General features: G+C 41.5%; 1 protein-coding gene across 2 annotated transcripts; it reads right to left on the minus strand.

Moving 5' to 3' along the window:
• Positions 1-867: 867 nt before the first annotated feature.
• LAMP2 (lysosomal associated membrane protein 2) lies at positions 868-15,107 on the minus strand. Of its 2 annotated transcripts, none has more exons than XM_068411906.1 (9): positions 14,956-15,107; positions 13,733-13,851; positions 12,987-13,200; positions 12,126-12,287; positions 11,142-11,359; positions 10,498-10,617; positions 10,150-10,228; positions 9,168-9,335; positions 868-1,609 (listed from the first exon to the last, which is right to left on the minus strand). In XM_068411906.1, exons 1-9 carry the CDS (start codon positions 15,014-15,016, stop codon positions 1,467-1,469), a joined length of 1,284 nt encoding a protein of 427 aa, XP_068268007.1. In that variant the 5' UTR covers positions 15,017-15,107; the 3' UTR covers positions 868-1,466. The 2 variants fall into 2 exon arrangements, with proteins under 2 accessions (XP_068268007.1, XP_068268006.1); XM_068411905.1 differs by lacking the exon at positions 868-1,609 and adding an exon at positions 5,489-7,912.
• Positions 15,108-22,313: the final 7,206 nt, after the last annotated feature.

Raw genomic sequence — 22,313 nt, forward strand, 5'->3', positions numbered from 1 at the left:
ATCAGGGTTCACTAGCTGCAAAAGGCTTTTACCAAGATGGACCAAAGAGGCTGAAAGAGCAAGGGGCTTGTTTCATCCTACCAACATGAACCTGACAGGAATGAAGCAGAACACAACCACAAACGACTAGCTTCTATTTTGGTCCAGGTTAGATATGAACATAGAATTGCAAAAGGTATGGCATTAATAACAAAGAAAGCATCTTCAAACAAGTCAGACGCTCTTATTCCTTTCAAGTCACTTCCTTCACTATATATACATTATTCTGCTTTACAGTCAGCATTCCTCATACTAGAAATTTTGTGCTCTTACACTATTCAACTGTTGTTTGAGAGAGCAATAATCAGGAGGTTAAAAGCAGATTAATCCTATCAAAACAGACTGTTTTAAATCTTCATGTGCATTCCTAGATCACAGCTTTTCAGTGACCCCCTGTTAACCCATGAAAGCTGTCCAAAGGAACTGCAGGAATCTGAACAATCTGTGTTTAGTCAGTCTTTGAGAGCTCCCAAAATACGCTTGAGCCTCACATGGGCCAGTGCTGCAACGCTGTGTAGTTTCTTTTATGTGCACAGAATCAAAGATGAGACAAACTGCAGCCAGTGAAATTCCAGCCTCCCACCCTCATTTCACAATTGAGCTCAGAACAAAAGGGAAAACAAAGTCAAACAAAATAGCACAGGACACATTTCCTTTAGCAGACTGCTGGCTTTTCTGAGTAGTGAAAGTTCTCCAGGACTGAGCCTTATCTTAGTGAACAAAGACACAAAAGACTTCGCACTAAAGTGCAAAGCTATTCAACATACACTAGCAGTCAACTCCTCCATACTGATGTTAAACAAGTTAACTTACTAGAAGAATCAGATGTTCTTCCTGTATTATGTTACTTTATTAGTGAGATCAGGTACTACCTTTACATTCAGAAGGAACAGGAAATTTCAGACTGATTCACAAGAACAAGCTGCTAATGAAAAGAGACAACAGCCATATGCTAAGTTCCCAACAGGAGTCTGTTAAGAGCTTGGTATTCATTTTCCCACATACAGTCCCTTTCAACATAGCATTCTCACACCCTTAATTATGGTTTTAGCTTCAGCATTATCCGAGATAAGTTGTATGCAACCAGAAATTTTCTTGTGTAAAAAGATTAAACAACAGAAATAAAGTTTCACAGATGTCTTGTTAACTCAAAATAATCACATCGCTCACAAGGACACACACCAACCCTACAAATTCTATGGTCCTCAGAACACTTACTTTCTCCAAAATCATACAGTAGCTTCAAGAAATTCTGCAACTCATCTTCAGACTCATTGCACGTTATTCTGTCGTGAAGTGTTTTTGAATTTTTTTTAAATAAAGAAACTATGAATTCATTTGTTTTTCTTCTTTTTAAAGGGGCAGATCAGGGAGTCTGGGAAACGGAGAAGGGGTGGGAAGGTGGTGACAGAGACGGAATGAAGAGATTATACAGACTGATAGCCAGTACGACTTTTTCTTCTTCCAATGATATAAGATATAAAGACAAGAATGATAAGGAAGCCAAGTGCCATGCCCACTGCGATGGGAATAAGAAAGTTCAGGTCAGAATCAGCAAAGCATTCTTCGGCTGCAGAAGGAAGAAAAACAAAAAAAGCAAGGGAGAACAAATTAGTAAAGGAAATCAAGCTTTAGAAAACAAAGCAAGCAAGGAGCAAACAGACATTGCAGTAGGTACAATAATACATCTAAAGTAAAATCAGTAAAGAATTGATAGACTGATTTCTTTAAACATATATACTACACACATCGTTTGTATTGGTAATATACTTCTTCCTATTTGCATGTTTAATTTCATCTTCCTCTAGTGAGCAGTCCACTCAGATGAGAAGTGTGAGGACAAAACAGCAGTCTGAGCATGCATTAGCTGACCACACCTCAGAGTTAACAGCAATACAGCAACACAACAAGGCAGACTGGTATATTACTGCCTTGTGCAAGTGACTTCCCAAACCCTCAAGACACCAGCACTTCTCTAGGTTCTAGACATGAAGAGAAATAACAGACAGCAAACCAACTAACAAAGTAGAAGCTTTCTAAAAACTACAAGAGACAGCCAAGAGACATATGCTGAAAACACTGAAAGACTCTCCCTTTGGGTGGGTAACTTTATTTCAAACCAAATACAAGAAAAAGGTTATCAGTATCAGCTGAGAACTATGCAGGCCTTACCGAAATGAACATAGGAGGAAAAAAAAGAAGAGGCATCTGTAATGCTACAGTGGTTTTTAATATACAGGTTGTAAAATACGTAACAAACTCCTTGCTGATACAAACACTCATGCAAGGGTTAGCAAACACCACTGGGAACTGATTTCAGACTCAGTGATACACCTTCGACGTGGAGGCAGCGCTTGGCATTCCTCCCGTTTGTAAAGAGAGCAGAGCTCCACCGGCATGGGGCCAAGAGGAGATGTTTAGTAAGATACAACACAGTGTCTGTGCACTGCTTCAACACTGTAAGGGTGCTTGACTTACATGCTTTTAATAAAGCAGAGCTCCTTCTAAAACTTTTTTGTTTGAGTTTATATTAGAGCAGAGTAAGTGCCATGCACACATTCAATGCTTTATCAAAAGTTAGCTGTTGTTTTAAGTGAATATTTAAACCATTCCAGCCTCTAACTGGATCAGCCTTAGCTATGGGAAATTTATTGTCTTGATTTAGCTCGCTACAGCCCAGTGCACACTTGCCACTATCCCTTCGTGAAAGGCTATACAAAGCCTTCGGCTAAGAGGAAATAAAACAACACATGGAGGTTCAGCACCTGAAAATACTGAACTCAGACAATCTGCAGGCACCTACTGCCAAGTAGAGCAACACTTGGAAGGGAAAAAGAGGGAAAGGAAATATGCACCTTATACAGTGAGCTATTTCCAAATATTCTGACTACTGAGAAAGTATTTAAGCATCTTAAAGAGAGAACTGCATTTGATGTTTAGCCATCTTTGTTCACTGAAGATCAAAATACGCAATTTAACTGCTACATGCTGGATAACAGGTCATTAATACTAAACATAATGAATTTGCTAAGGATGAAAGGTGCCCAGCAGGCATCGACAGAAGTTCCCTTTCTCTCTTTAAAGGAAGGAGATCGCTGCAATACGCACCACACTATGGCACTGTTACAAGGAATTCCCAGGATAAAAAGGGTTTAAGGTTTCATACCAGGAACATTCCATCCTTTACTTCTCTCCAGTTCGCCACTGCTGCTGGCAGACTCCACATCCAGGCCAGAAGGAACAGCTTTTTCAACATATTTGGTTGAACATGTCTCCATTCAAAATAATCAGAAGTTTTGCCCCCAACATTTTTAGCTCCAGTATAAAAGCAATCTTCCCTTTGAATTCCAACCATAAGATGCAACTGATAGCCCAAAATGTTGTGGTTTTATTGGTATATGCTATACAACAGAAAACACTGTGGTAAATTTAGAAGTTTTAAAAAAAAGCATTCATTGGCTGGAAAAGCTTCTTTTAAGGACTACTAGCATGGCACCTTTAAGCTAAAAGATCAGAAATCTTGGTATCTTAGAGCATAAATTTAATATTTAGTAAACTGTATATAAGGCACAGTCAATAGTAATCAAAACAAACCGCAGTCTATGATAGATGATATACATTAATATTCAACATCCACAAGCACACACAAGTTAAATGCCGTTTCCACAGATCAGAACAAAACTATTTTTATTCACGTAATGCCACCGCATGTCTTTAATATTCTGAAATTGAAAGTGTAGTATTTTGGAAGAACTGAAATTAATTCATTAATTGATTATGAACTAGAACATATTCTAAGTTGTTAGGTTCAAACACAAACCATGACAATACATTCTGCATCATTTCTTAACCAGGTTTGTTTTTAACAAACTGTTTGCCTGACTCAGCAAGCAAGTTGTCTTTGGAGTTCATTTTTTTTTTTTTTTTTTAATGAAGTTGAACTTTCTAATTTTAAAACTACTTGTATCTAGCATTATAGCGTTTCTTGTAACCAAGAAAGTAAGCTAGTAAGTACTAGGACAACTAATCCTCCCAAAGCTCCTACTGGTATGGGCACAATGAAGTTGTCCAGCTTTTGTTGGACAATTTAGCCTTCAGCTAAATAGAAAAAGGGCAAGTTTGAAAAAGAAATGCATTTAAGTATTAAATTTTAACATGCATTTAAACACACATTTAAGCATGTTAAGTATTTAACACTATAATCTCCCTCTAATTATTTAGCACAGTTATGCCTTTCCCCAACAGGACATCAGTCATCCACAAACCCCTGACCTCCCCCCCCTCCCCAAAACACAATAGCAGTAGTTCCCCTTCCCAAATATCATAACTGACTCATCATTCCATGACATACTTTCTTGAAAAGCAGGTATCTGCATATTACTGTAGATTTATCATTATTGTACACCACAGTGTCCAGTCTTCCAGTGTCTAGATACTCACTGCAAGACTCCAGGAGAGACAACAATACTGGAAATAGAATTACAGTAAAAATAGTAATGATTTGACAAAAAAGTATCCCCCTCACCCCCAAAGATCTTTACACTTGTTACAGGACAGCAGTAACTCCTGCTTGCTCCAAGTTTTGTCACACACTCTTGCAGACGGACTCGTACTGATAATTCAACAGAAATTTGATGCCTGCAGTCCCACTGTAGTTTAAATTCACTTTGACCAATTCACATCCTTAGGAACCCCACTGTTAAGCTCTTTAACAAGAGCCTATTAAAATATTTGTGTTTTTCTTCACAGTAAAAAAAAAAGCTTCATCTGATTTCAGCTTACACTTCAGAAAGATGTTAACGTTATTTTGACTTTGTGTAGCAGATAAGTAGGTAGCTTGAAACATAATTATATAAGCAGTGCAGGCTAGAATCGAGAAGAAAGGGTATAGAATTAGACTGCACTTTTTGCTCTTGTCACATCACCACGGAGTTCACAAGATAGGCCAGGAAGAGCTATAGTAAAGGGGAGACTAGTGTCTCTCAATGCAGAAAAAAGTATACAGTAGTACTGATACCAGAACAACTGGCAGCACAGACAGGAGCCACACAGCTTCTGCCACAGAGGATGATGCTACTAACCAACTCCCAGAAAGCGCCCTAATGCTTTCCCACTTTTGCTGAACACAGAGACCAATTTTGTTTTCCAGGATGACTGCAAGAAGAAACTGAACTGTTCACAGCTGTACACCAATTTCCGATTGCTAGCAACATCAGTTACAAAAACATCTAGTCTGGATGGAGCTACAACTGACAAAAAAGTTTACAAGCAAATGTCTAATGATGAACCAGATGTAGAGTGTCTCAAATTAGTTCCCAAGCTGTCTTCTGCGAGTGGATTTTACCCAAGCACACTTCACAATGTGCTGCATAACAAAGCCTTAAGACACAGAGGAGTCTTCGAGGAGCACCTTCACCAGCCATATAACAGAATCTCAGCTATACACTGATTGAAGTTGACCTTACTCATTTAGTTTATTTTCTTTAAAAAAAAAGACAGTACAAGATGTCTTGTTTTCAAATCAGTTAAAAAATGTGAACAAGTTTCCTTAAGAAATAGAACAATCTTTATTATTTAGAGCACATGTTGAACAGGTTGACAGTTCCCTACGGAGCAATACATACAGGAAAACTAGTGGTTTTATAACAACAGGCAGTCAGGTGAAACTTGGATGTTTTTTGAACCAGTTATCTGCACATCAGTCTAGGAGTACTTTAATCTCTGCACCAATATACTTGCAAATGAAGATTAAGTTGCAGGTTTTTGCAAAGATACTTCTTGTATTGTTGAAGTCTGGGAGCAGTTTGTACTAATCTTCTATATTGTCACTTGGAAGTGGTGCACAGTTCAAAAGTTTGCATGGTCAGATGAATGCAGTGTGGTAAATACTCCTTAACAGAAATGCATGTATAACTGGTGCTACTGAACATCAGTCACAAAAATGCTAAAAATCTATATGAACTTCTGCATTTCAGGATATATTAATATGAAAGTCATTAGATCCACCTTTTTTTTTTAATTAAAATGGAAAGTCTTGAAGCCTGTTTCAGGATTAAGCTTATAGTAGTTCCTCACTTTCATTAAAATGAATTTCAGTAACTGGTGCAAAATTCAAGCTGTAGACTACAAGCTACAGTAAGCATTATCCACCCATACTTGCTTCCTTGGCTAGTGTTGAGAGTAAACTGTTTTTACAAAAAAAAAAAATTACTGAAAGTGTATTTTATGATTTGTATACAAACATGCCACAGACATCTCTACAACCTGAAAACACTAATAAAACGTTAAACCAGCTCTGATGCAGGCCAAACTCATTCTAAAGGGGGAGACAACATTATGTTCATTAAATAACTAGTTTAGGCAGCTCACGTTATGACATATGCAAAAAAGCCACACTTATCTAAAAGTCTAGAAGACTTTTTTTTTTTCCATGCAGTAAAAACTATGTATTACAGCACAAGGAGGCTAGAGAAAAGTGATGCAGCAAGGGTTAGTCTCTACAGAGCTGCACTTTAAGAACAGTCCAGTTGCACTGCATTTTTTAAGCTAGTTATTCTTTCCAATACAGCAAGGAAAAACCAGGTGTTGGGGGTCCATCTCAGACTCGTTTGGCTTTTGCATTCTTAACATTAATAAATGCTACACAGCAAACAATCAAAGTACATTAAACATTCAGAATGCCAATGGCGGGCAGTTATAATGTGAATTTTGACTGGCAGAGAACCATTCAAGATGAGTATTTAAAGACAGCTCAAGCTGCAGCAACAGATACTGGCTCATTAAATGAAAGCATCTTTAAATAATGGTCATTCAAAGCAACAAGACAGACCAGTTCTGTGCAGAGTATGATATAAAGTTAAGTGCACTTCAAAGTTCTGGAATATTTAGAAAGGTTACTCCCTTTAAACTGATGCCAGCAAAAAAGCTTGCATTAATTTAGCAGAACTCTGCCTCAGTTAAGTATTTTAGATGATTGCCAAGGTATAATAAGTGATGAAGAATTCAGTGCCTAACAGTAATTTTTTCTTTTTGAGAGCATTTGGAAACTGCACTGAAGCCTTCCTACATATCCACCATTTGGTAAAATCCACCATTTTGTTTGTACAGCCAGGGCACAGGAATGACTCCTGAAACTATACCAAGGTAGGAGTAAACTACTTAAATTCTGTCAAAGCTAAGTGAGTTACTGCTGCCACTTCAAGAGATCACTTAATCACCAGCCTGAAGTTCAATTCTGTGAAAAACAAAGTTGTTACTGGGCATCGTACAGTCCTTGTTAAATACTATACAAGTCAACATAGTGACTAACGCTGCCAGCTTAACCCACAATTATGACAACAATTAAGGAACACAGAGGAGAGAAGCAAGTACAAATTCTATGCTATTCTGGGAGTTGCCCAAATGCACATCAGTTTAGAATGTGTTTTTGTTTCAGGCTACAATTTGTAAAAAGCAGAAATAAATCCTAACTTGAGAGGTTTTGCAAGATAAAAATCCTCAGCCTAGCAATTCATCCAACATTTGACATCTTCAAAACAGCTATGAAACCCACGTCGTCTTCTTAGAGCAGGAAAACTAAAAACGTAGTTCTGCTTCATCTGAGATAAACATTCTCTGTTCCTCAACTCCAATTAGCTGTGGCTAGTAATTACTCCTAAGTTTTGGGTCTTTTTTGGACTTCAGAACTTGCACATGCTTTTAGAGTGAAATCAGAACAGGAATCACATTTAGATTCACAAAGTTTGATATCCAGCATAGCTTTTTCTTCTGCCAATTATGTAAGCAACCACTATAATGGCAATCAAGCTAGCAAGTGAAGCACCAACTACAATTGGGATTAGAATGTCGTCATCATCCATCGAACACTCCAGGGCTGTAGATGAGAAAAAGGTTGCAACAAGGAATAAATTAAGATAGAATATTTGCCAAGTGTGGTATAAAAATCTGTTTTCCTTAATAAGAAGGTGTTCAAAAATCAAGTATTACTACATCTTTAATCTAAGAGAGAAAGAACTGCAGAGGTCTCATGGGTACATCGAGCATATATTAAGCATTATAATCACTTGGAATGTTTGATAAACTATAGTAAGCTAACAGAAGTGCCCCTGGTTATATAAGTTTTCATGTCCATAAGATGAGTACTGGACAAGGGAGTAGCCATTCTTCTACTTTTAACACACAACCAGGCTTATCTATTTCATACTTAATGAGTAAAAGCACCAGACTTGTCTTAAGAATAAAGTGACCTAGATTTGGTATCAAGAACCTATCCAGAATGGCGACACATTACAAAGAGATGAAATAACTATAATTAGGCGAAGAAGGAAGCTAGTTGCAACCTGAACTACAGAGTGAAATGGGACCCTAACTCTTTAGAACGTATTATGATAAATACCGTTTATCCTGCATACATTTGGGTAGTTAACTTACCTCTGCCTAAAAAAAGAAGTTCAAAAATCTGCACCCAATCCATTTGTCTACAGATTAGTTTAGCCTAATAAGACTGTGATGCAAATATTACTATTAAGTACAAAGACCAGGTTACACTAAAGGTTAATAAAGAGGTCATTTAAGCTATTCCATTTTTCCCCAGACAAAACCAGGATAATGCAGCAAACAAACATTTCAGATTCTTTCTTTAGTTCTGGATATTCAAGACTGCTTTCAAAAAAAGCTCTGTCAGTTCATTTTTTTTTCCCCCAACACTCATATTCCTTAGACTGACAGGTAAAAAGAAATGAAATACCTAACGGTATTACCAAAGTCCACTTCCGCTGAAGTTTTGTCCCATTTTCTTATATATTCGAGCTACAAAAAGCTGTATGTCAAGATGATGTCATATAACTTCTAACCTATTCTGCAAGGCAATGCTTAAGTCCCTCTTCAGTGTCTCTAGCTCCTTTGCGTTTTACGAAGGACAACCAAGATACCTAGCAGACATTTTAAGAGAGAACAAAGCTTTTCTTGAACTTCCATGTCAATCTCAGAACTTCTCTTCATTCCATGTGTAAAAAAACCCCAAACAATGGAACAAGAGCTTCAAAAATAAAGTGCTTGTGCCCAATGGTGGTGCTTTTTAGCAAGTAAGAATTTTGCAAGCATTGCAAGAATTAACAAAGAACGCTTACCTGTTGAGAATTTATTTGCCTTCACAAGGAATGGCTGAATCCACAGATTAAAAGTATGTATTTGAAGATGTTCATTAATCTCAAGAGTTTGCTCTTTTCGGCACATATAAGAACTACCAAGGAAAGCATCCCACTTGCTGAAATTGTTGTTATCTGCATTTAAAATGACTAAACAAAAGGGAGGAAAAAAAAGGAAATTCACATGCCCACTTCAAACGCTAGAGAGTTGCTAATACAATCATAAGACTAAGGAGCTGAATCTAGAGGGGTCAACTTTTCAATACTGACTACTCTGAAAACCAAGGTAGTCTGAAGTGTGATTGATCTGCTTAACCAGAAGTCAGGCACTGAAGTTATTACAGTACTTAGCAGTAACCTATCCCCCATATAGATATGACATGAGGCTTTCCTTGTATCTCCACACTCATCCCAACACTGCACAGTTGCGAGCATTTTAGTGCCCTTTTAACTGCAGTAGGCATGACAAGCAACTGTAAAAAAAACCCACCATACTTTTGATTTGGAAAAAAGTACGCTTTAGTTTTTGAAGGTCTGGTCTCTTTTCCCAGTGGGAGTTAAGTAGAAGTGGTTGGAAGATACAGCAGTATCTTCAATCAAACAAGACAACAGCTGGTTTAGGAAAAACAAAAAGCTTCAGAGTTGGTACAACTGTATTTCACACCTCAAAAAATTATGTTACTGAAAACAGTTATAAAGAAGCCCTCTTAATTTATGTATGTTTATCACAAAGTAACAGACCCCATTAGCAGAAGTTTCAGGAAAAGAGAATGATTCCACACTACTGTTTAAAGTAACTCTTATAACCATTTCTGCTTATTACTTTTGTTCCTATCAACTTAAAGACTTAAAGGAGGAAGTAACAGTAAGCATGAACAGCATTGAAAAAAAGTCATAAGTATTTGACAAATACAGATATTGAGTAAAAGCTCACACTTGCTTTAAGGCAGACACTATTTCTTACCAGAACCATTCAGACGGTTGAGCAGTGTAACATTCACCTCTTTCAGATAAAATTTTTGTACGCTTGCACTTTCATTTTTCTGTTTGAGAAGCAAGAATCAACTGTCAGTGTGCAATTCTGCACTTTAAGAACACATACTTTACAAAGGCTAACACATTTACCCCAGTCTTACATTTTCTACAACTTTAACCCAGTTCTCCATTTGTCTTGAGGCAGTCAGCTAGCCTGTTCCACTTCCTATATGGGAACAGCCTACCACCAGCAAGTGACAGAAGGATTTTACCACCAGTGATCACCATGCAATGCTGTTAAAGTGGAAACTTAGTTTAAAATAAAAGAAGTACTTACAACAACAAATGTGAAACCAATCAACGTGCTATTTCCATCATTCAATTTCAGAATAGCTGTTGTGTTACCACATGAACCATCTGTGCTAGTTGTCTTCGGATTGATGTTGATCAGAAGAGGCTGAAATACAGACATAGCAGGTCAGACATTCAACTGCCATTAGGAATACACTGTTTCAGTCAGTAGCAGACTTATGCTAGAAAAGCTTGTCATGAAGATGACAGCAAGAAGACAGAGCCTGGCTACTATTGAAGCAAGGCTGTTTGAATTAAGTTGACATGCTGGTAACACTGAAGCAAACAAATTGCTCAGTGAAGTCTTTCTTTTGTTGACCTAATGCAACAGGTTAGCTTTGCCTCCCTCTAGGGAAAGACAGTATCTGCAGAGATCAACACCCTTAAAAGCTAAGAAAGTTCCAGGCTTTTAATGATGTTAGAGGAACTCCCAGTAACAAGTTACACTGAATCCACGTAAGGTTTTGAAGCTAGATATCATATCACAAAACTATTCTGATGTCAGAGAGGTGCTATGTACAATACTCAGAAGCAGTTCTGGACAGCCAGTATACAAAGCAAACACCCTGGCACTCACATTTCACACCAAATAACTACAGCAACCTTTCTACTCTTCTAAAATAGAAGCACCTTGTTTTGGGAAACATTCAGCTGCAGCCCCACAGTAGCCAGAAGACAAGTTATATTTCCACTTTTAAGAGAATAGTTTCCTGTGTCTGGATTCTCCACAGGTTTGGGAGCAGTGGTTGGAGCAGGTGATAAAGTGGTGGTAGATGCAGTAGTTACATTGGCAACAGTAGGTGGAACAGTAGGTGCAGAAGTAGGTGTATCAGCACGACATCTAGACTCTGAAAAGAAATTTTAACCACCATTTCAGTGCTGAAATTTTATTAGTCTTATGACTCAGAGGTCAGTTCAATACAGATACCAATTTCTCTGTTGAAACCTAGGCTCATTGGGAGTCTACTAATAACTAAGCCAGAAGTATTCCAAACAATTTACAGCTACCGTTTATTCTCAGAAATTCTGTAATGTCCCCAGTTTTAAATCCATGCAGCATACGCAGTACTACTTACCTCCGACACATGGAAGTGAAACAGGTGGACAAAGATAGCTAAGTGGTTATAAAAGTGTGGTATGTATGTACTGTAGACAAAGTAACCAACCCTATTAAGCTGTATGTAGCAGGATGATGTGCTCATCTCTTTTGATTAGTTGAGCTACGAGATAAGACAACAGGCTCTGGGCTATTTAAATGAAAAAGCAGAGGCTACCACTGAAAATGGAAGGCACTCACTGAAAAAACTTGGAAGCTCAAATGATCTAGTCAGCAACAGTAGTTCTGAAGTGCTTATTTTTAATATCCCAGTTACTGGAATACACACTTCTTTAGACTACCACCTTGGCATGGGAACAATCTACATTACTGTATACTACTAAATCTGTTCTACTGATCTGTTTTTCCAGGAAAAAGGAAAGACATACTAAGGGATATTTACATGAATATTATTCAACACAGCACATCTCAGAACTGGTGGATTTTTTATTATGGGACTCTGCCCCCTGCACTAAGGTACAATACAAAAAAGCTGATTCACAAATTGAAATGCTCACCTCTTCTACCGATTGTGCCATTCTGAACAAAAGCCTGCACAGTAACATTCCAGAAAATCTGTGTTACGTTTTCCGCTTCAAAGAAGTCAGTATTATGACACACAAAGACGTTATTCAGTTGAACTGGACCCATAGTATCCTTTACAACAATAGTGACTGGTCCTACAAATAAGCACAAGTATTTTAATACCTTATGAACTACAAGAACATTTATAGGTAGTGTTATGTTTTATGTAATTCCATAAGACAAAGAGTAAGAGATAATAAAACATTCACAAGAGGTTAGGATTGTTAATCTATGTGTCCTGACCTGAAGAGCTAAGTAATGCAGAGAACTAACTAAGCTTCCAGAACTAGATGAGCCATTAGAAAGGTGAACCCTTTTACTTAAGCTTTTATTTAAGGAAAAAAAAAAAAAACTATTATTAGCAGGTATTAGTACACAGAAAGCCTAACACTCTTTGCTTTGCTAGGTGGAAGGTCAAGTAGTGCACACTAAAATGAATCTTCCATATGCCTGTTGTCTACTAGCAGCACCTCATTGATCAAGGCTGGTCAAACAGTTAACCTTCCCCTTCTGTTCCACTTAATGGAATTATACATTCCGTGAAGGCAACTAGTCTGTATTCTTATATAGTCTTATTATATAAGTCTGTATTCTTAACTAGTCTGTATTCTGCATCATACCTACCTGCAGTAGGCAGGTATGATGAACAACAGTTAGGCAGTATATGGCACAGAAGTCATTAGATACATTATTAGTCCTTTTAACTTTGAAAAAGCCAACCAAGGTCAGGTACATGAGATCTGACACTTGTGGCTGTGACCGTTTTCTAAGTAGGATTCTGCACTGAACATTACCTTTTCTTTTAGCATCAGGAAATACAGCGGTATCATTGGTGTTGTAGGTAAATGTGATGAAGTCTCCCTGGTAAGTTTCGTTGTTTTTTGTAAAGTTAATGCTCCAAGAGTGACCTTCTCCAAACTGTACTGCCAGAAGGGCAGCTTGTGTGTCATTGCCACAGACGCTTCCATCGTGTGTCACACTGGATGACAAATTCAAGGTTGTGTTTTTCTAGAAGAAAAAGGTAATTTTAAATGTGTTCACAGATAGCAGTTCTTCCCCATGACAACATGATAAACCTGCTGAAGTTTAGATGGAACGTTGCATAAGATCAGCAAGATTAATTTAGGGTATTCTACAAAATTATGCAAAAGGCTTCCTGACATCTGACTTAGAAAGGAACCATATCAGATTCAAGTACAAACGTATAACTCTAACTTGGCTGTAAATCTTGACCATGGTGAGCTGTAATTTACACCTACTATTTGAGCTAAGAACATTACTGCATTCATACACAAAACCCACCAAGTTTGACCAATATGCCATTTAAGTAAGTGCAATAGGGCACTTTCAGTTATTTGTATTATTGTGAACTTACGCTTTGTTTTAAAATGAACATTTAGGAATACTCTTAGCAACAGACTTAGTAAAAAAAAAAAAAAAAGGGGGCAAAAAACCAAACACCCTAGTTAAAAGAGTGTACTTAAAACTTTTACCCAGGACAAAATATGGTTCTCAACAAAGGTTACCCCCAAATACTTACATATTCACTACTGTTTGTTTCATATTTTATCAAGAATCTCATCATCCATTTTGCATACAGGCATGTAGCATTAGAGGCATCCTTTACATCTACTTCTACTGCATAGGACTGGAAAAAACCTATAAGATATGATTATCAGCTATGAAGACATTGCTTTTATTTCCTTGTCTAGAACCACTTAAGAGGACGGTTCATTACAACCTAGTAAGTTATTTCAGGACTGGATTCAATTTGCCAGACACTGAAAGAGTAGCTAGATTTCTAAAAAGTGTTAAAACTAGGAAGCACACCATGAAGTTATCAAAGCCAAAAATTGAGAGGATGTTTTATAGTCTATTTACCTGACAAAGACTAATAATCTAAATGAGCATTAGCTTTCTGGTGATGAACTGAGTAAACTGAAGTGCATGAACACAGTGCTTAAACAATGTACTGCTTGTAGACCAGGGTCTTCCTACGATCTTATTTGTTGCATTAGTGGTATGACTCAAGCTGACCTCTGAGAGGTGAGATCGGGGCGCCTTCATTGTGTTTCCACAATTTCTGGCTCAAAAGACACAAAGTAAAGGGGATGTTAAATTAAGGGATGTTAAACCCCCTTGAAGTTTTTTGAGAACTTATTATAGCTGTTGGATTTTTAACCCAGTGAGTCTCAGCAGAGGCATTGCCCCCCAGCCAGGCTGCATTTGCAGTGTTGCCACCGCTGACGCCACAGTTCGGAGCCGGCCGCTGGCGAGGAGGGCTGACGGGACCCACGCGCCCAGGGAACCCACGGCTGGGCCCGCAGCACTCAGGCCGCCTTGGCCGCCGGGCCCTCAGGTCAAACACACGCCATGGCCGCCCTACTTGCACCCCGGTCTGCGAAGGCCGCTGGGCCGGCCCCGCTCCCCCGCTGGCCTACGCGGGCAGCCCGGCGGCGGCACCAGCAACATGGTCCCGCTAGGCCGGGTGACAGCGCGGCGAGGACGCAGCCCAGCGCCGCCGAGTGCGGGGCCGCCCCCGGGGCGGCGGCCGCGGGGCGGAGGCGGCCCCGGGGCCTGTGAGAGCCTCTCCCGCCCGCAGCGCCCCCGCGCGCGCCCGACGCTGCCCGACGCCGCGTCACGTGAGCGACGGGGCTGGGGGGGCGGAGCGGCACGCGCCCGCGGGGACACCTGCCCCCCCCGAACACCCCCGCAGGCCCGGCGCCCACCCGCGGGCCTGGGGCCGGCCGCCGCCCTGCTCACCGGAGGCGCCGAGCAGCAGTAGGAATAGGAGGCAGGAGGAGGAGGAGCGGCGCGGCTCCATGCTGAGGGCGGCGGGCGCAGGGACGCCGCGAGGCAGCGAGTGGGGAGCGGGCGAGGCGAGCGGGCGCGGTAAAAACCTCCCCACCGGTCATGTGAGGGGAGGGGCGGTGCCGCCCGCGCGCCGCCAATCGCCGCGCCGGCTCCTCGATTCGATGGCTCGCGGACAGGCCGCCGGCCGCGCAACGCCTCGGGCGGGCGGCGTGTCGGTGCGGGTTAGCCCTCACCGGCTCCGGGGGCCCCCGTGGGGCCCGGCGGGGCGGTGGCACCGTGCGGCTGCCCCTGCCCTGGGCAGCAACGGTGGGCCTCTGCAGGGGCAGGTGACCGGCGGCTCGCTTTGGTCCTTTGCAGCCTCTGCTGTCTCCAATGGGGCTGCTGTAGGTTGAGAAGAGAAAGCTGAGAGGAGATACGCATTCAAAGAAGTTTAATGTAGACGTTTTCACTGCAAAAAATAAAGAATTAATACATTTTCCATGTTTACAATAAATAAAAAGGGGGAGAAATGAGCTAAACTGACTTAAATACCTAAGTCAGTGGTGCAGGATCAGCAGAGCCCTGCAGTGGGTCGCCATGGGGATAGGCCCTGGGGAATGGCTCTGCCTCAGGGCCAGGGCGGCCTTGGGTGGTCTGGCAGCGTCCCCGCCAGCTGACACGGCTGTCACTGTTGTCCATCCTCCCACGTCACCCAGGGCCGACCAGAGATGGTCCCTGGGGGACTCTGCCTCCACCGTGACTGGGCAGAAACCTCGCCGGTAATGGGCTCTGTAAAGTGGGGAGGGGGTTGGCACCAGCACCCACAACAGGGACACTTTGCTGCGGTTTTGCTGACGCCAAAATTCAAAACGTGGGGCAGAAAGTAGGTGGGAGAAAGCAGGTGCCTGGTGCAAATGGGAGAGAAAAGAGCCAGCGGAGTGGAGGGTGGGGAGAAGATGGCAGCGGACAAGAAACCTGGTGGATTTGAGACTAGGAGGAGGTATAAAATGTGATGGACGTTGGATTGCAGCCTGGAGAGTGTTGAAAGAAAGGCCAGCTTGGCAAAGAAAGGGGAGATGGGGAAGAAGAGATTGAGGCTGGGAGACAGCGAGGGAAATGGCAGGCAGATGCTCAGCTGCCTGAGGAGACAGGAGCTCCAGACTCAGCGAGGAAGGGCCCTCCTAGAATAACATATTCCTGTTTCGGATGCTGTGGGGGAACTGCAAATAGCATTTTGAATAATCAGCTACTAAGAGATGTGCCCAGTCATGGGGGAAGAAAATGAAAACTCTTTAATAGGACGATGAAACACATTGACCTGATACAGTGAGACAGTGGGAGTGTAGACGGTGTTGATAGGAAAGCAGTTAGGAAGTCTTGAGGAAGTTGAAATCATGCAATTTGTGCTTAAACATCAGTTAAATACTCTCAGTTGTCTACTTGCAATACCGTACTTATCCCAAAGAGTATCACAAAACCAAACCTGGCAAGTCGGGACCACCACTGAAACTAGAGTGTGGTACAAATGGAGGTTCCACGCACAAATGCTTGCATGGTCAGACATGTTCGCTACTTCTTTGCATTTCTTTTTGTGCTTAGTAACTGCACCTAGAACCAACTTACCATGTATATTACATACCTGCACGTACATCTGTCTAAGCATCGTTGCATGTGAATATCAAAATTCATGTCATTTCAAAACACTTAGAAAGAATAATTTTTTATTTAGCCTTTGGGCTTAATTTACTGAAAACTGATCTGAAGAAATAAACTTTATATTTAATAACTGAGCCAGCCCTTGCTGTAAGCTGTGGGAGAGTGTCCAGTAACAGCAGCACTGACGAAACCATGAATTCTCAAAGCAGTAAGTCTTTTGTCTTTCTGAGCTCCACCGCAAAGAATGGGGCATTTCAGAGGCTAGGAAGAGTCCTGCTCTAGGGCTTTCACAGTTCCTCAGGCTTCACTGTTTTAGTGCAAAGTCCTGTTTTTAAAAAATGATGTCTCAGGGAGTTAGGAGCAATTACATTAAGAGGATTTGACTACTAGGAGAGAGACATTGAATTAGGCTTTAATTAATTGCAGGAGGAGAAAATGATTGGTATGTTCCAGGCAGTTTCTGTGATGGAATGTCACCTTTTGTATCAGCTGGAACAGTTACTTCAGGACATGTATCTTAATGTATAAAGACTGGTATGTTCAAACACCCCATTGTTGTGAGGGAACAATCCTGAATATTTTGATCTCTTGCACGTAGGAAATAGACTGTGAAATGACTAGATGTTTTGCAGACATACAAAGAAGACTGATTACCTTGTTTCCTTTATGCCAATTTAGTGAAGCTTGAAATGAAATCAAATGGATGTTATCATATTCTGTTTAATAACACAGAATAAAAGTAGCACCTGGTGTGTGATTAAAAGACCAGTAGCATTTATATAATTTAACATAATGAAAAACATATTGTTTTGCACCAGAAATATCATCATTAATATCAGAACACAGATTATTCTCTTTCTTTGTTTGCATCCGGTTGCTTTGCCCTCCCCCTTACCCCTATCCCTGCCATATAACTGCCTTCCATGGGCACTTAGTGGTATGACATCATTTTACTGTGATCTTAGCAGGTGCACATTTTATTCAGAGGCTTACTTCGTGCTTGCTTTATCAGTCAAAAATAAATGAGAGGACAGTTCCTCCCTTGGAGCTGTGGAAAAACAATGTACAGGGGCTAATCCTGCTTTTGGTTAAGTCAATGCCAAACTGGCTGTAGGAGTAGGTTAATAGAAAGAGGAAGGTGTATGAATTCAGAGACTGTGAACTGGTGGTTTGGAGAGACCGATGTGCCTGGGTTGTGCATACGTAAAGGCTGACCCTAGTGACAATGCGGGAAGCGATGAGGCAGCCACGAAGGCTGCCCAGAGGGTTTCTGCCCTTGCCTGGAGTCCTTGGGGAGACCACAGGACCAAATTCCACCTGCAGGGAGTCGGTATAGGCACCTCGCATTCACATACGGGATGAAGTTTGCCCAGCAAAGCCCACACGCTCCAGCCATCTGAATGTGTTAAAAGGTTGTTAAACACAACCTGTGTAAGCACAGTGAAAGTCTCCTCTTGCCCAGCCAACTGTCAGAAGCTTGGTTTTGGCACTATTCTCCCTAAATAGAGAATTTTTGGGCAGTTCCCAAAGCCTATCTCCTGTTTGTAGCTCTGGAGGGAGCAAAATGAAATTCCATTCCTCTCTCATTTAAAAAATCCTCCAGCTTTCCTCAGAAAAAAAGTTTAATGGTTGAGGCCAGATGTTGTCCAATTCCTCTTAAATTCCATGGAAAGCTATTATACTCAGTACTTGTAGGATTCAACCTCTACAAATACCCACTGCATCTTATTTATCGTGAGTGATGTCTTTGTTGATAGTGGCAGTCTTAAAGAATGGTAGGATTTATGCGATGGTTGGACTTCAGTAACATAAGGTCAAACTCATATGATCAGCTTTTTTTCCTTTAATGACAGAAGCGTGAATGATTGTTACCATGATGCAGAGAAAAATGCCTTACCCCTTTTGCTTACTAGAGAGAAATGGTTCTGCATTCGGCATGATTTTGGGAGCCACTGATGGGTGGCAAGCCAATCCTGGTTTTCTAAGACATTCCTTATGTTTATTGCTGTATGTGAAAATGAGGACTGTAATGTTTCTGTATGGCATTACATTTTTACTGCATGTTAGACTTAGTCTGATGTCAGTAGTTTTAAGAAGGTATTGACATGTACTGAGAACAAATATGCAAAACCTTATGATTTCTTTTTAAAGCTTTGGTTTATCAAGGAATATAAATTCATGCCTAATTTCCAATGTGTAGGCTGTTCTGTGACTTTCATTCACATCATATTCTTGATGTCCAGTGTATGCATAATCCTTTGCAAATCCTTTAGCAGTTTCAGCTGGTTAGATATTACTATATCTGTAATCAAACTTTTCTTAACCCTGGGACTTGCAAAGATTGATGGATTTGTGTGGTCAGAAGCAAAGTGTCCAGTGTTTAATGAAGCACTGAGTAACTCAATGTACTGCACTCTGGTGCAGAAGAGTACAGCTTGTGACAAAAAGAAGAAAGAGATAACACCTAGGATATGCAGTAATCACTACTTTATTCTAATGTATTTTTATTCATTCTTTTAGACGTCTCTTTAAACAATAGGGCAGCTCTGTATTTTTTCCAGGGACAAGATTATGGCAGAACCAATTATTCCTTTCCAGGAGGCAGAGAAAGGATTTGGCACCATTTTACAAGGGAGGTATGGAAAGAGGAAGAGATTAATGCTGGCCAGGGAGGTCACAGATTCACTTAGCAGGGGGAAATGAACCACAGGGACCTTCTTGGGACTGTGCCAGCAACTGTGAGAGTTACAGCTATTCACCAGAGTTTTCCTTCTCACGCAGCCCCAGTTTACACCCTGGGGAATAAGGATTTGCTGCGATCTGACCACCATAATGAAGACCATACTTTATCCAGCACAGCGTGACATCTGCAGCGCTTCAGCTGCGTATGTCGAGCTGCTCGGTGGGAGAAAAGGGATGACTCCAAACAGGTCTGCTGTGCTAACTCTGAAAAGATCGCTTATTATCTAAACCGTGCGAAAGCTGTGGTTCGCTATCGCTCCGAGCAGGTGGCAGTGTTTCTGAGCTGTCGGCTTTCTGGAGGAGGTGGTGGTAGGAAACCAAACCATTAAATGCTGCTGCAGGAAACTGCTGAGTCAAGACTGGGGCAATCACGTGAAACGCCAGAAAAAGAAACCTCGGTGGGGAGGTGAAGAGATCAGAGAGCAGGTTGCAGTGGAGAGCTGCAAAACTTCCTGCGAAAGCACTCCGCAATGTCGTGGTGCGACACAGCTGGAAAAACACATTCCCAGCTTAGCAGGAAGAAGCAAAGGCGCAGGCGGCGTTTCGCCACGAGCCTGTTACACAAACATAACTCGTGTACGTGCCACTGGGTTGGACCATACGCTGGCTGCCCCGGGAGGTGACAGCGAGGCAGGGCCAGGCTTCGACCCGGTGCTGGTAAAGTGGGCGCCGCTTTGCTGACCCGCCGCGGGCATCCTCGACGCTGCGGGATGCAGGGCGAGGTGGTGCCATGGGCGTTGGGGTACCCTGTTGTGCTCGGAATCATTTCCCGCTGCAGCTGGATGTGATGTCTACCAGAGCACTGAGCAGCCGGGTTAACATGTGGCAGCAGATGAGATTTATGCATTTTGTGAGTCACGCCAAACTACTTCTAGATGCAGATCTGTTTAATGTGAGAACAAACTTGTTTCACTGACAACTCAACACATTCTTTGGGCTTGTAATAGCAAGGCAGAAAAATGTCAATACTCTTAATATAGTGTTTTTAATCAACATACATCGCTAACTTGCTGGAGGTACATCTGTCAGCTTCAGAGCAGAAATTATGTTGTGAAAATAGCTGGCTCTGCACATGAGGCACCTCCCACTTCCAGCTCTTATGAAAGACGTGTTGACTGAAACTTTTTCTGAGAAATTTCAGCAGGAAATTTCAAACCTCAGCAGGAAGTTATATCTGAAACAGAGGGTTGGAAGGGAGACTGTATAATACACAGTCATTTTCATATCTGGATATTTTAACTGCAGGACTTCAGTGCTACAGGATCCTTTGGGACCTAGACTGATGTTACATCCCTTTTACAGAGAGGACATCAGGGCAGATGATATATGTAATAATTATATATGTAATTCTAGTTTCCAGCTCTGACAGAAGTAGGAAACCAGGTCTGGCAAACCCTGAGCTAATGCCTGTTCACTGCATTATCCGGAGCAACAAAACTCTTGCAGGGAATGATCTCTCTCCAGTTTGAGGTTGCATATCTGCTTCGTGCTTTTGGAGCTGGGATTTGAAGCAGCAGCCGCAGGAATAAAAAGGAAGAAACTGAAGGGATATGCAGATAGTGCCAGTTCTGCAAGCGGCAGAATCGCAGCCCTTTGGTGGCAGAACCAGTTCTCTGGAGAAGCGAGCCTGACCTACTCCCTGGCCGTACCTACAAGCAAGCTTTAACTGCACGGTGACAAGGTTCCAGCTCACCTCTGCAGAGGCTGTATTTTGTAATCTGTGTTCCCACCTCATGCCCGAAAGCTGTACCTAATCCCCAGCACGCACCTGGCAGAACTTGGTCTGCTTAGTGTCTTGCCAAGCCTTTAGTAAAAAATGAGTAGAGCAGCCTTGCTTTGAGCCTCCAACTAGCACCAACTGAAAGATTTCCTTGCTATAGTTAAGGGACTGCTGTTGAAAAAGGTATCTGTTTTTGACTGTGGTAACATTGCCTGCAGATACACTTCAAGCTTCAGAGGCTACACAAGGGTAAAACAGAACATGCATCGGGATAATTTCATATAAGGTTTAGTCTGGGAGGGGAAAAAAGCTACATATTAAGTGAACATCTTGCTTATAATCCAGCACTGATATTTCCTGCTGTATTAAAACTGCTTACCACACCAAAGGGTAAGAATAAATCCACCCCATTCAGCCTTAGATGCAGTTTAATTGCATACTAGCCCCCCTTTATTTGCAAAGTCATAGTGACTAAGCTTTGCAAAGCAGCATTGCAACCCTTGAGCCCTGCAATGGCCTGGGTATTACCAGAGTCTGATGCCTGATCCTCCACATGCCTTAATTGCATAAAGCATCTAAATGTTGGATCTACTGGAAAAGCTGTTACTGCAACTTCCTTATTGCTGAAGATATCATTAGATGGAGAACCTCTAGACTTGCACAAAAAGACAAAATTTGGTAGCAAAAGCAAGTTAAGATTACTTAGGCATTTTAACACAGAAGTACCCAGTGACATCCTGGTTTTTCTCCAGCTCTAAAATACAGGTGTTTCAAGCTGACAAACTGGTTGTTTTAAGGAGTAAGCTAAAAACCATCATCAATGTTGTAGAAGAAATGTGATTAACTGTGTTCTTCTCTCTGAATAGGCTCGTTTAGCATTAGTGGCTTAGCATTAGCAGCTGAAGTAGCTGAAGTCTTAGGCCACAAGAGTTGACCAAGCATAAACTTTTGATCACGCTGGTGCTGCTAACAAAGAACTCGCTGAATTCAGCAGATATGAGCGGGATGAAGATAAGGACCAAGGAGACGATTCCAAGAGAAGGAAGGGACTTCAGAAGGTGGCCAGCCCAGTGACAGTGAAGAAATCAAGAGACCACTGACCAGAATTAAGTGATTGGACTGGGGTTGAGGCTTGGGGATGGGGTGATGGGTGGAACGGGTATAACTGAGAGGCATGAGTTGGGGTAGAGGTCCCCCTCTGGAGGCACCC

This window comes from Nyctibius grandis, chromosome 13 (assembly GCF_013368605.1).
Source record: "Nyctibius grandis isolate bNycGra1 chromosome 13, bNycGra1.pri, whole genome shotgun sequence".
NCBI classification, from domain to species: Eukaryota; Metazoa; Chordata; class Aves; order Nyctibiiformes; family Nyctibiidae; genus Nyctibius; species Nyctibius grandis.

What these genes read in the sequence shown, in the direction of transcription:
- LAMP2 (XM_068411906.1), bottom strand. Translation starts at nt 15,016, where the DNA reads ATGGAGCCGCGCCGCTCCTCCTCCTCCTGCCTCCTATTCCTACTGCTG. An exon ending in AAACAAACAGTAGTGAATAT is followed by an intron (nt 13,201 to 13,732) that starts GTAAGTATTTGG and finishes TTTTTCTTCTAG; the next exon opens with AAAAACACAACCTTGAATTT. An exon ending in CAACCGTCTGAATGGTTCTG is followed by an intron (nt 9,336 to 10,149) that starts GTAAGAAATAGT and finishes CCTTTTGTTTAG; the next exon opens with TCATTTTAAATGCAGATAAC.